The sequence below is a fragment of the Dunckerocampus dactyliophorus genome, chromosome 4 (genome assembly GCF_027744805.1).
Source record: "Dunckerocampus dactyliophorus isolate RoL2022-P2 chromosome 4, RoL_Ddac_1.1, whole genome shotgun sequence".
In the NCBI taxonomy this organism is placed as follows: Eukaryota; Metazoa; Chordata; class Actinopteri; order Syngnathiformes; family Syngnathidae; genus Dunckerocampus; species Dunckerocampus dactyliophorus.
The window spans coordinates 36,415,860-36,430,568 of record NC_072822.1 but is presented as its reverse complement, the minus strand read 5'-3'; the positions used below and the strand labels follow the sequence as shown (position 1 = coordinate 36,430,568).

General features: G+C 43.1%; 1 protein-coding gene across 2 annotated transcripts; it reads left to right on the top strand.

Moving 5' to 3' along the window:
- Positions 1 to 506: 506 nt before the first annotated feature.
- On the top strand, positions 507 to 10,365 carry LOC129179555 (oocyte zinc finger protein XlCOF6.1-like). 2 transcript variants are annotated; one of them, XM_054772940.1, is made up of 2 exons: positions 507 to 698; positions 5,147 to 10,365. In XM_054772940.1, the coding sequence occupies exons 1-2, from the start codon at positions 692 to 694 to the stop codon at positions 6,478 to 6,480; spliced, it is 1,341 nt and encodes a 446-aa protein (XP_054628915.1). In that variant the 5' UTR covers positions 507 to 691; the 3' UTR covers positions 6,481 to 10,365. The 2 variants fall into 2 exon arrangements, with proteins under 2 accessions (XP_054628915.1, XP_054628913.1); XM_054772938.1 differs by having other exon boundaries at positions 507 to 1,978.
- The last annotated feature ends 4,344 nt before the right edge of the window (positions 10,366 to 14,709 follow it).

The following is a 14,709-nucleotide window of genomic DNA, read 5'->3' as shown; positions in this document are numbered from 1 at the left end:
CAACCCACGCGCACACGGGGAGAACATGCAAACTCCACACAGAAATGCCCAAGGGAGAACCCAGGTCTTCCCGATCGCCAGGCTGTTACTGTGTTGGCCAACGTGCTAACCACTAGACCACCGTGCGGCCCTTGTCCACGTCCACCATATTTAAATTTGCTGTGGGCGGGTCATTGTTTCATATTTGCATGGTATTGTATTTGCCATTCCTAAATGACGAAACGCAAATGGAAAAGGCAAAGACAAAAGAGGAAAAGCGACACCAAAATAGGAAAAACAAAGACAATACAGAAAAAAATGACAAAATGGTAAAAGAATATGACTACCTTTGCATATCTTTGTTTTATTGATTCTGTTTGTATTTCTACACGTATTCCCTTTTAGTTTTGGCACTCCTGTGAGTCCATACTCTTCTTCCTCGGCTCTCATTTTGCACAGTCTTCAATATCGCCGCAAGATGGCAGTAGTCTTTGATACGTGGCCGCCGTAAAATCTCCAGGGAAGAAGAAGAAGGCGGAAGTTAGCAACGCTGCTGCAAAAAACAGGAGACACACGGCGAACATAACAGAGTTAAAACATTGAAAATGTTGAAAGAGCGGCTGATGAAATATTGGCGCTATTCGAAAGAACGATAGCGTCGTACGAGGAGGAACTTTCTCGGACGAGAGAGGAGAACAAGCGACATCAACAAATGGAAGGTATGCGCGAAACTCATACTGTGCGACATGTTGAATCTATGTTTACACGTTTTACTTTCCGGTGTACGTTTACGGAGACGAAATCACGAATTAAAATGTTAAAATCGCGTTACTGTACTTAGATTGCAATATTCGCGACTTGTGTGGGGGGGGGGCGCGCTTTAAGGCGTGGTGCCTGGGAAGTGACATGTGCGACGTCACGAGCAAGACTCGGAACAGTGTTTTAGCTCTGTGCTAGCTGGGGAGTTGTGTGTGTGTGTGTGTGTGTGTGTGAGTGTGTGAGTGTTTGGGGGGGACTGGTGTGGGTTGTGGCCACGTTCCTTGCATTGTGTTTTCGACTGTTAAATAAAGCGATTGAAGTGACGCGACGCGAATCTCTCATTCACCACAACGTTCTAACATAGCCCAAGATGGCGGCAACGGCCACGTCAACACTTTTGGTTGAACGAGGACGGCGAACAAGATGGCGGACTGAGCGGCTGTGGCGGCTTTTTGGAAGTCTCAAATTTTATTTATGCATTATAATTAGGGCTGACATAATTAACGCGTTAACAGCGGGAAGTGGTTTATTTTATTAATTATGGTAGCGTTTTTGTGTAATTAACGGCAAGCCACACCACTCTGTTCTGTCTCGAAATCACTGATTTCGTTTCCGATTCGATACAGAGTAAAATTCAGACTGCTTTAGGCAAATTCACCTAATGAGTCGGGTAAATTTTACAAAGTAGTGTATTGCATATCAGTACGAAAATACTGGACAATTAATTGATTGAATGAATGCATTTAAATCAATTAATAAAATGGCATCTTAAATAATAAAAGGGAAAATAAGTCAAATAACACCATTACAATAAATCTACAACTTTTTGCTAATCATTTTGTGGTTAAAAATCATTTCTCCCAAGAGTGATATCAGAGCCGGGGAAGAATGTGTATTCACGTAAAAAAAAGGTTTCAACGCCGTCGCCAGGTGGCAGCAGTGCAACGTCATGGATGCTTAGCAGCCGTAAATCTTCGAAGAAGAAAAAGGCAGGCGCTAGCAAAGGGAGCTGCAAAAAACACGAGACAAAGGTGGGAAATAATGGGGATTAGAACATTTAAAATGCTGAAAGAGCTGATCAGGGAGCGACTGATGGAGGCGGCCGATGAAATATTGGTGCGGTTTGAAAGAACGGTGGCGTCGTACGAAGAGGAACTTTCTCGCACGAGAGTGGAGAACGAGCGACTACGTCAACAGCTGGAAGCTGTTAGCAAGACTCAGACTGTGCAACACGTCGAAGGTATGTTTATTTGTTGTACGGTTTAACACACGCCATCTGTCGACGTGAAAGCGTTTCATGTTGAAATCACAGTATCTTAAACGGGCAATCCAAGATGGCGGCCAACGTACAGTGTTAGGAATACAGTACAGTACTGTAGTTTAGTTCAGGGGTGTCCAAAGTGCCGCCCGAGGGCCATTTACGACCCGAAGCTGTTTTTTTGTTATTCACATTGTAAAATATAGCTGAACAACACGAAATATTAGGAGAATAAAGTCATAATATTAAGAGGGAAAAATAGCATTAGGTTGGAAAATGAAAGGGAAAAAATCGCAATATAAGAAACAAAAGAAATAATAAAGTTGCAGTTTTTGGCAAATTTGGTTGGTAGAAAAGTTACATCAACAACAGCTGCGTGGTGTGTGCATATGGGGTGTAACAATTCAATCCCACTTTTTTTGCTATATTTACCTCACTTTTCTCACATTTAACTCATTTTCTTAACATTTTTCTTAACAGGTAGCAATTAAGTTATGTTTTTTTCAAGATAAAAATGTAACTAAATGATAAATCTAAAACTAAATGCTCCATCTACATTTTTAATTTAAATTAAATGCTCAATCTTAAATATCTCTTCTTAGCCTTTGGGCTTTTCCCTTCAGGGGTCGCCACAGCCAATCAATAGCCTCCATCTAAGCCTGTCTTCTGCATCCTCTTCTCTCACACCAACTACCTTCATGTCCTCTTTCACTACATCCATAAACCTCCTCTTTGGTCTTCCTGGAGGCCTCCTGCCTGGCACTTCCAAACTCAGCATCCTTCTACCTATATATTCCCTATCTCTCCTCTGGACATGTCCAAACCATCTCAGTCTGGCCTCTCTGACTTCATCTCCAAAACCTCTAACATGTGCTGTCCCTCTGATGTACTCATTCCTGATCCTATCCTTCCTGGTCACTCCCAGAGAGAACCTCAGCATCTTCATCTCTGCTACCTCCAGCTCTGTCTCCTGTCTTTTCCTCATGGACACTGTCTCTAGACCAAACACCACCACAGTTTTGTACACCTTTCCTTTCATTTTAGCTGAAACTCTTCTATCACACATCACACCTGACACTTTTCTCCACCTGTACCATCCTGCCTGTACACACTTCTTCACCTCTTTTCCACACTCTCCATTGCTCTGGACTGTTGACCCTAAGTAGTTCAAATCCTCCACCTTCTTGATCTCTTCTCCCTGTAAGCTCACTCTTCCACTTGGGTCCCTCTCATTCACACACATGTACTCTGTCTTACTGTGGCTAACCTTCATTCCTCTCCTTTCCAGAGCAAACCTCCACCTCTCTAGCTTCTCCTCCACCTGTTCCCTGCTCTCACTGCAGATCACAATGTCATCTGCAAACATCATAGTCCATGGAGATTCCTGTCTAACCTCGTCTGTCAGTCTGTCCATCACCATAGCGAACAAGAAGGGGCTCAGAGCTGATCCCTGATGCAGTCCCACCTCCACCTTGAACTCCTGTCACACCTACAGCACACCTCACCACTGTCTTCCAGTCCTCATACATGTCCTGCACCGCTCTAACATACTTCTCTGCCACTCCAGACTTCCTCATACAATAGCACACTTCCTCTCTGGGCACCCTGTCATAAGCTTTCTCCACATCTACAAAAACACAATGCAGCTCCGTCTGGCCTTCTCTGTACTTCTCTATCGACATCCTCAAAGCAAATACTGCCTCTGTAGTACTCTTTTTTTGGCATGAAACCATACTGCTGCTCACAAATGCTCACTTCTGCCCTTAGTCTAGCTTCAACTACTCTTTCCCATAACTTCATTGTATGGCTCATCAGCTTTATTCCTCTGTAGTTGCCACAGCTCTGCACATCTCCCTTGTTCTTAAAAATGGGCACCAGCACACTTCTCCTCCATTCCTCAGGCATCTTTTCATGATCTAAGATCCTGTTGAACAACCCAGTCAGGAACTCTACTCCCCCACTTTAGTGAGTTCACTGCCTCTCAAATGGGTGCGCTCGTACCTTCTGGGGCACATGAGTAAAAAATAATGCTCAATCTTAAATATAAATGTTAAAAATGCATCTAAATATCACATCAAAATTGAAATATTTTAAATGTAAATGTTGCAATTTTTGGAAAATTAGGTTGGTAAAAAGCATCGTAATCGTCAGTAGCCTTCTACTTTGGCCACCAGGTGTCAGTAATTGAGACAAGCACCAGACGTGATCGCCAGAACAGGCGTTTATTGCAGGTGTGAATGAGCTCACAACACGCACTGTAATAATAACATCGTAATCATAATAATAACGCGGGCTACTGTCGGGGCCATAACCCACGACAAGGTGAAATTCAACTCTGAACCTCCGACGTCACTTCCTGTCCTCCCGCTAGGGAACACATTTACTGTGACACACACGAGCAGGAGTTTTGTTTACGTCTTAAATGGCTTATTTAGTCTTTTTATGTCTACTGTATTGGGTAATACGAGTGTAAAGCCGTTTAAAGCCGCCATTACAATACATTGATGAGACAATGGCCATCGCAGGAAGTACGCTGTCCAGACGAAAAACAACAACAAGCCGCTATTACTATATTGGGTGGTAGGAGTGTAAAGGTGACCATAGGGGTGCTATTTCATGTCTAGAGGGCTCTAATAAAGTTAAAACCCCATATTTAGAAGATAGTAGCCAGGTTTTCTATGCCATAATTACAAAAGTATTCCATGCAGTAATATTAAATCCCACTTTGCAGTCGGGTCTGGAATCAGTGAACCACGATAAACGAAGGACGACTGCAAATCAGAGAGTGTGCTTCTTAAAATTGGAAAATTCATCAATGCATAGCCCAGGGATTTAGTGCATTGGACACTCAATTGTTCTACCATCCGTCTAGTTTGTGTAGTGCTTGTCGTCATTAGAGTCATCATGTTTGAGTTGGGACCCATCCCGGCTGACTTCAGGTGAGAGGCAGGGAACACCCTGGACTGGTCGGTGGCCAATTGTATGCCCGAAATCGTGTATGAAGGAAATAAAGTCCCACCAAGTTTGCACATTTGGGTGTATTATAACGGGCGGAACAGAGAAACAGGCGTTCACAGTGTTTCCGAGCAAGTGTGTGTGCGCGTGCGTGTGTGAGAATGCACCGAGATAAAGTTTGTTTGTGTCCGTCAGACGACCGGCAGCCGATTGGCCATGAGGAAGATTGCCCCCCTCCTCGGCCGCAGGGGGGGGACTACGCTTTGAAGCAGGGGGATCCCCAGCTTCCCCCCCACGTTAAAGAGGAAGAGAATCCCCAGCCCCTCCACATAAAAGAGGAAGAGGAGGAACTCTGGATCAAGTTGCCACTGACTGTTGTCTCTGTGAAGACCGAAGACCATGATGACGACCCACCTGAGTCCTCACAGCAGACCAGAGGGGCGGTGCCTCCAAGCAGCAGCAGCTCACCGCGACACATGATCACAGAAGCTGATGGAGACCACTGGGATGAACCACAAGCACACAGCCTCTTAGCTCCGCTATCAGATAGTGACGACATAACGTCACACTCTGCTGAGGATGAAGACAGGGACAACAACCAAGAAGCTTCAAGCAGCGATACAGACTGTGAAGGTGATATCAGGACTTACGGTGACAACAAACACTCTGAACGTAATACAGGAACAAAGGATTTGGTCTGCTCGGTTTGTGATAAAAGCTTTTCAAAAAGGCGCAATTTGACTCGACACGCGAGGACGCACACAGAAAAAAAACCTTTCTGTTGCTCAATTTGCGGCGACGCATTTGCTCAGCGGGCCTATCTGAATAGTCACATGAGGACACACACGGGAGAAAAACCTTTTAGCTGCTCAGTTTGTGGCGATAAGTTTGTGCAGCGGTACTCTTTGAATAGACACATGAGAACGCACACAGGAGAGAAACCTTTTTGTTGCTCAATCTGTGGCGATAAGTTTGTGCAGAGCTCCTCTTTGAACAGACACATGAGGACACACACCGGAGAAAAAAATTTCATTTGCTCAGTTTGTGGTGATACATTTGTGCAGCGGTACACTTTGAATAGACACATGAGAACGCACACGGGAGAGAAACCTTTTTGTTGTTCAATCTGTGGCGATAAATTTTTGCGGGGCTCCTCTCTGAATAGACACATGAGGACGCACACGGGAGAAAAACCTTTCAGTTGCTCAGTTTGCGCAGACAAATTTGCTCATCGGGTCAGTTTGAACGCACACATGAGGACGCACACGGGAGAAAAACCCTTTAGTTGTTCATTTTGTGGCAAAAGCTTTTCTTGCAAGGGTAATATGAACGTGCACATGACAATGCACACAGGGGAAAAACCCTTTTGTTGCTCATTTTGTGGTAAAAGCTTTACTTGTAAGATTCACATGCATGTGCACATGAGAACGCACACACTGGAAAAGCCTTTTAGTTGTTCAGTTTGTGGTAAAAGGTATTCTCATAAGAAAGATGTGACAGCACACATGTTGACACACAACAGAGAATAAACGTTCTTCTGTCCACTCTGTGCTAAAGGATTGTCAAATCATTCGGGTGTCATGTGCTGTGTGAGAAGTCACCTAGAAGGTGATGATGTGTTGTGTGTATGATACCAGATTCCCTCGCGTGTGCTGCTAAGAAGAGAAGCTACACGACTTTTGACAACTCTGCAGCAAATAAATGTTGACTTTCTAATAACCTCAGACAGCCTGACTGATTGAGGGCAACGTGCATGATGGAGTTTTCTTCACCTGACTTTTTGTGGACAACAAAAATGTACATCATTGACCATAAAAATGAGTTTGTTGTGAACATTTCATATGTTCATTAAATAAAACAGAAGTAAGAACTACACACATTCCTTTGCGATAAAGACGACGTTAAACGCAACCTCTTTGTATCTCTTTCCGTCTGCCTCGGCGCACATCTTGTGCAGTCTTCACTACAGCCGCGAGGTGGCAGCAGCGTGGCGTCATGGATGCTAAGCAGCCGTAAAGTCTCCATGGAAGAGAAAAAGGCGGAAGTTGGTGTGGGTGCTGCAAAAACCACTGAACTCTATACAGCAGTACCTCACATAACATAAACCTCCTTTTACATAAATTCCACTGAACATAAGGAATTTATGTCAAGTTTTGGCTTCGTATTACAGAAGAAAGTCCATATAACAAAGCGTCAAGTCAGTGCAAGTCTTTTTTCTTCAGTCAGTGCAAGTCTTTTTTCTTCAATCAACTCTATTAATGCCTCAAGTCGTGCAAGATCAGACTAACACTTGGTGACGCCTTCGGACGCATCACGCTCTCATTGGCTGATTTTCGGGGCACCGCCTCCGCTCTCATCTCTTTGGCTGATTATCGGCTGAGTTATGCAGCACGTACGTGAGTTTGTGAGAGACAGGCTTGTCCCTTCAAACTCCTTCCTCTTCGTAGTCCCCCTGAAACTAACTTAAACAAGTTAAGTTACAAATTAAAATTTTGCACACAGCATTATCGTGGAGTGCGTGTGCGTTTGTCTGTGAGACCAGCTGACTCTTAGACTCTTTAAGGCTCGTCCTCCTCCTCCTTCCTGCCTCCACTTGCGCTCCTGATCAAGACATCTCGTGAACGGTAAGATTGTTTTTGTTTTTCAGTTTTATTCATTTACAGTAATCTTATTTATCTCTTTATTAATCTTATTTTATATTGGAATGTTACTCTACTATGTTTATGCTAACGTTTTCTTATATTTTTCCACCATATTTGGTGGACTTTGAATATTTTGAAGGGCCAAAGGGGTGAGTTTGGGAAGATCTTGGAACAGATTAGGCTATTTACATGTATTTTACGCTTCGTATAACATAAAAACCCTATAACATAAAGGTTCTCGGAACAGATTATTTACGTTGTAGGGGCGTCCCTGCTGACCGCATGAAGCCATTGGTCGGCCATCTTGCTTCACCCAAAAAAGCACACACACGCATACACATACATGTAAATTCATTCACTACATTTATTATGGTTCGGTATAAAAATTAACACGAATGAACAAAAATTCCATTGAAACAGAGTAAATTTACTAGACCCAAATCTCAAAATTTCCCTCCAGTTTAAGGTTTTTCTACCTCTATGGTGTAAAATTACAATGCATAACAAGTCAATTTCAGTGTTCACAAGTTATTTGTTATGATAAGGATCTACGTAGTATCAAAGTTAAATGCTAGCATACCTTTAGAAGGTGATCAGGAAAGTCAAATATTGTTGGAACTGCCGGTCCTGTCCAAGTTCTCCTCGGTGAAATGACTTGAACAGAGTTGCGATCTGGCTGCAGGAATCCACCTGTCTCTCCGCATATTTACTACCCATTGCTTTAGAAGTTGAGCATTGCAGTGTGGAAATCTAAAGGAGAATAAGGGCTCATTTACAACTACAGTCAAACCTGTCTTAGCGGCCACCTTTATAGAAGGGCCACCTGCCTATAGCAGCCACTGAAAAATCCCCCACAGCAAATTTACATGTTATAGACCCTGTGTATAGCAGTCACCTGTCCAACGCAGCCAGCAGCCACCCATTTTGTCTCCCTTGGTCAATATCTGACCTGCATATAGCAGCCAAATTACCAACTCAAGTAGAAGTTTCATGCACGAAAAAGTTTTGTTTTTAAATCCATGAAGCCGTCGTGTGTAGACTTTAATTACTGAGTCCTAGCTCAGTCACAATCATTCACAAGATCCACACAAACTGTCAGTTGTTCCACATAAAAAAGCCGTCTTCTTTTGAGCTTGCTATTTCCTGGTCAAACATGTAACTTTAAGAGCATTTGCACCAAAACATTACCGCAAAGTAGGCTGGGAACAGGACGTGCTCCCAGCGACGCTACAATAAAAAAAAAAACATATGCTAGCATGCATGCGGGAGCAAAACTGAGTTTGGTTGTACTTAACTGAAGTATTTTATCAGTTATCAGTTATTATTAAGCCTGTAGCTTCCTTTTAGTAAGTAAAAACCTTGGCTATGATTGCACTACATTGTCATGTAGACCTACAAAGTACACTTGAAAGAACAAGAGGTGAATAAATGTATTGCAACTGATGTGAAACTGATGAGGGGTAGGATTAAATAAGCTTTGCTTCTTCCTACTCCTTTTTGGACATGTAAAATTGTGAATTGTACTATGTGATGTGCTACTGTTTGACTCATGCATGTTCAGGATTAAAACCATGAACCATGATAATAACAAGCCTACTAGTGCGGTACAACTTTTATCAGCAGTCCGCTGTGCCCTCTACTGGTCAACATTATTATTATTTTTTTCCCCTTTTTTCCTCTACTGGTCAACGTTCAAACTGGGCGCCAACCTGTCTATAGAGGCCACCTGTCTATAGCGGCCACTTTTGCAGACTCCCTCTAGTGGCCACTATAGACAAGTTTGACTGTACTTAGATGAAAAGATGCTTACAGATTTAAAGTATCTATTTTTATTATTTATAAGCATTTACCTACCTGTGAAATGTAAGTCCCTTCTCGTGATTTTCACGAGTATCACGATTTGTGCAATTAATAGCAGCACAAGACGGCATCTCCAACTCCTCTTAGTTGTTCGGCTTTCTTGTTTTGGGTGAAACAACATGGCGACTTCTATACTTCCGGTGGCTTCAAGCCTCCAACGCGCAGCAAGCGATCGGGGCCATTCCAGTTATAGAGTTCAGTGGCAAAAACACGAGACAAATTGGGGGAAATAATCGAGTTTAAACCATTTAAATGTTGAAAGAGTTGATCAGGGAGCGACTGATGGCGGCAGTTTGAAAGAACGACGGCGTCGTGCTACAAGAACATTTCTCGAACAAGGGAGGAGGAGGAGCGCCATCGATAACAACTGAAAACGGTTTGCAAGACTGAAATTGTGCTCCCCATCGAAGGTATGGTTACATGCTCTACTTTTAACACACTTTCTCTCGCAAATATACGGAAAAGTATCGTCAATACAAAATCCACAATGGCGGCCACTGTACAGGTACATTTACGAGTTAAAAATTAGAATCGCGTTCCGTGTTTTCATGTGAAATAGTGATGTGCCGGTCGTGAATCGGCTGAAACAGCCGGCTAGCTTCGTTGGGAGCCGATTTGTTTTTTCCTCGTCTTTTTTCTGTTAAAAGGCTAATGTGATTGGTCAAAATTTTTGGCGGCGTCTCTGTGTCCAAACTGAGCAGGGGGAGGGGCGTCGTTAAACACACACTGTGGTGCTCTTAGAGCCGATTCATTTGTGAAAAATTTGAGATTTGACCTATTTTGACTTAATTTGTCTGTTGAGATCGGTCTTTGTTTTGGTATTTTATTTATAACATTGTAATATATTTTTGTGGCTGCTCATTCAGGTTTAAATAAGTCAATTTACATAATTCACATTTAAGACAACAAAAAAAGGAGCCAATTGGTAGCCAAGAGAGCCGGCTCTTTTTAGTGAGCCGAGCCAAAAGAACTAGCTCTCTAAAAAGAGCCGGAATTTCCCTCACTACTTATGCATAGCTTTTTGGGAGTCCCTTTTCACAAAATGTTCTGACATTAGTGATGGAAGTTCCGGCTCTCTAAAAAGAGTCAGTTCTTTTGGCTCGGCTCACTTAAAAGAGCCGCCCTTTTCTGCTCCCAAGAGGCTCCTAAGTTTTTTTTGTCTTAATTTGTTACCAAATGAATTACTAATGTAAAATATACACGATGTCAAATGTTTAATATTTCAATGGATTTATTTTAATCCTCAATCGACAGCTACAAAAATAGATGATAAAAACATGTTATAAAATATAAAAACACGGACAAGGTCAAATTTCATGCAAAATTTCTAACTAACAAATTTCTATTTACGATCAAACAACACAACATCAACAACAAAAATCCAACAAAACAACAACTGCTCCTTCAGCAGCAGACTGTTACACCCACGGTGTAAGAAGGAGAGGTTCCGCAGGTCCTTCATACCGACCGCTGTCAGGCTCTACAACACCTGCACCACCTGAACCATGTTGTAGTCACGATGTATTCTTTACTTGCGTATCTTGCTTGCTGCTGTAACAAGTCAATTTCCCTGCTGTGGGATAAATAAAGTACAATACTACATACTAATACTACTGCTGCTACTAAAACAAAAATTAAAACGTGGAAAACTGAAAGAAAAAGCAAAACAGTTGTGTCTTTACTGATGATTGGCATCAAAAACCTCAGCTTTGAGGGGCTGACCCTGTTTCTCCTTTCTGTTATGAAGTCAAGTTAGTAAAACGTAACCCAAATTTTTGAACTACAAATGAGCTTGGTTCTTGGTTTGTTCATTTAAAATAGACAATCACCTCATCAAAATAAAATCATATTAATATTTGACCCTGGCTAGTGCCTCTCAAAGTCTCAAGACCGCGGCATAATTCCATCCTCTACCTTTTATCTTGCAGTTAGGACCTGTGTTTTCAACATAGCTGTTGGTGACACCGAGCTAAGAACTACATTTTAGTGTTCATATGTTTTCATACAAACTTACATAAACCATGATTTAGTCATCTGAACAACTTTTAACAACATATACATATATATATACTGTATATATATACTGTATATACACACACACACACACATATACAGTATATATATATATATATATATATATATATATATATATATATATATATATATATATATATATATATATATATATACAGACCCTTTCCAAAAAATTAGAATGTCATGGAAAAGTTGTTTAATTTCCATAATTCCATTCAAAAAGTTAAACTTTCATAGATTATAGATTCAGAGCCCACAATTTAAACGATTTCAAGTATATATTTGTTCATTTTTACATAATTTGGGCTTCCAGCTCATTAAACCCACGAAAACAGGAATTCAATAAATTCAACACCTCTGGGACATTATGTTTAGGTCCATCCGGGGCCGCCAGGTTGCTCCTCAGACTGTCCAGGAGCTCATTGATGCCCTGGTCCAGATCTGGGAGGAGATCCCCCAGGACACCATCCGTAGTCTCATTAGGAGCATGCCCCCACGTTGTCAGGCATGCGTACAAGCACGTGGGGGCCACACAAACTACTGACAATCATTTTGAGTTGCTACAATGACATTTTAGCTAAATGGACCAGTGTGCTGCATCATTTTTTCACTTTCATTTTTGGGGTGTCTTTGATTTCCCCCCTCTATAGGGTGATCATTTTCATTTCTATCAAATGATGTGGCATCATTTTGTTACTAATACATCACCCACTTATTATCAGGAAACATATTCAACATCATTTTTCCCCCAGTTTAGATCTGATGTGTTTTCCAAGTGTTCCTCTCATTTTTTTGAGCAGTGTATATATACAGTATATTTATAAGGAATGTCCGATATTGGCTTTTTGGCTGATATCCAATATTGCCCAACCTTCAATTTCTGATTCCGATATCAAGCGATACCGATATGTGTAACATCTCATATCTCCTTTGGTGGAGATATGGAGATACACATATCATGTTGTGAAACTAATGGATACAGCATCAGCAGTGAGCTTCTCGACGTGGCTTTAAACAACATCTCTCGTAAGCAAACTACCGCGTCTGCCTGACGCTTTTTCCGTGTTTTTTTTACATTCGCACTCCATCATAAACATATGATTAATGAACTGTGTGCAGGAATACACACAACGTCGGCAAGTTGTGCTCTCAAAACGATGTCACAATGGCCAAATCATGCAGTCTGAGGCAAATACTATCAAAAGTATTTGTTAAGTCTTACCTGTGAACAGCGGCGGAGCAAGACATTTTTTATTGGGGTGGCCAAAGTGAGACCATGACTCACATAAGGGTGGCAATAATTTGATACCTGAATTCAAGATTCAAGATTCAAGAGAGTTTTATTGTCATATGCACAGTAAAACAGCAGTTATACCATGCAATGAAAATCTTATTCTGTTCATTCTCCCAAGAAAAGAAAGAAAACACAAGAAAGAATAAGAACATAAGAAACATAAACATAAATACCAATAAATTAAGCAGCAACAAAAAGAAGAGACATTCATACAAATAAAATAAATAAGTAATAAATAAATAAAGTGCTATGAGTGTGTGTTGCGTGCGGCGTGTGTGCTTCGTTGAGAAGCCTGATGGCCTGTGGGTAAAAGCTGTTTGCCAGCCTGCCTGAATTGTCGACATGGCCAGTGGGGTGGCCGGAGAGTGACCACTGGCCACCCTGTAGCTCCGCCACTGCCTGTGAAATGTTATTCCATAGATTTTGGTTTGCAGCACATGAATGAGGCATCCTCTCCTCTCAGACTCTTGCCACATCCAATATGGCGGTGACGTTGACGTAAGGCTCCTCGCTCGATGCAGCGTCTACGTATATATCCCTATGAGCCACCCTGCTCACCATTCGCGGTGTTTTGACAACCCACCACATCCTGCCACCCCGAACACGGTTAAGCAGAGCATCGGCTCGAGTATTTGCTGCGTGGCTTGTGGCGCTTAAAAGGTCATATCGGCTTCCATTATAGGGGAAAAAAAATGATACAGATATTGAACGATGTTACAGTTTTATGCCAATTTCGGGCCAATGATATTGGTGGGTTGATATTATTGGACATCCCTAATATATATTTATTTACACCCATCAATCCATCCATCCAGCCATCCATTTTCCTCCGCTAACGGGGTCTGGGTCGCGCTGGCAGCAGTCTCAGTAGGGAAGCCCAGACTTCCAGGTCCCCGGCCACCTCCTCCAGCTCCACCGGGAGGACACCAAGGCGTTCCCAGGCCAGCTGTGTGCCCCGGGGCCTCCTCCCCGCTGGGCATGCCCGGAACACCTCACCAGGGAGGCATCCGGACTAGATGCCTCAGTCACCTCAATTGGCTCCTCTCCATGTGAAGGAGCAGCGGCTCTACTCTGAAACCCTCCTGGATGAGTCCAGCCACCCTGTGGAGGAAAGTCATTTTAGCCACTCAATCTCGTTCTTTCGGCCACAACCCAAAGCTTATGACCATAGGTGAGCTCTCTCTTCACCACGACGGACCGGTAGGGCGACCGCATTACTGCAGACGCTGCGCCGATCCGCCTGTCGACCTCACGCTCCAACCTTCCATCACTCGTGAACAAGACCCTGAGATACTTGAACTCCTCCACCTGGGGCAGGACCTCATTCCTAAACCGGAGGGAGCAATCCACCCTCTTCCGATTAAAAACCACGCCCTTGAATTTGGCGGTGCTGAGTCTCATCCCAGAAGCTTCACACTCAGATGCAAACCGTCCCAGTAAACGCTGAAGGTCACAGCCCCATGAGGCCTGCAAAGACGACATCCTAAGGCCCTCGAACTGGACTCCCTCAACACCTTGGCTGCACCTAGAAATTCTGTCCATGAAAACAGAAACTTACTGCTGGCAATGCCAACCAGCCTCCTGCTCCGGCTGTACAAGGATTGAATGACACGTAGTAGCGTGCCACCAATCCTGTACTCCCGGGGGAACCCCCTACAGGACACCGCTAGTGACACGGTCGAATGCCTTTTCCAAGTCCACAAAGCACATGTACACCGGTTGGACAAACTCCCAAGTACCCTCCAGTACCCTTGCAAGGGTGTAGAGCTGGTCCAGTGTTCCGCGACCAGGACGGAAACCCCATTGCACCTCCTGTAGTCGAGGTTTGACTGGTCGTACCCTTCTCTGCAGCACCCTGGAATAGACTTTCCCAGGGAGGCTGAGGAGTTTGATGCCCCTATAGTTGGAACACACCCTCTGGTCACCCT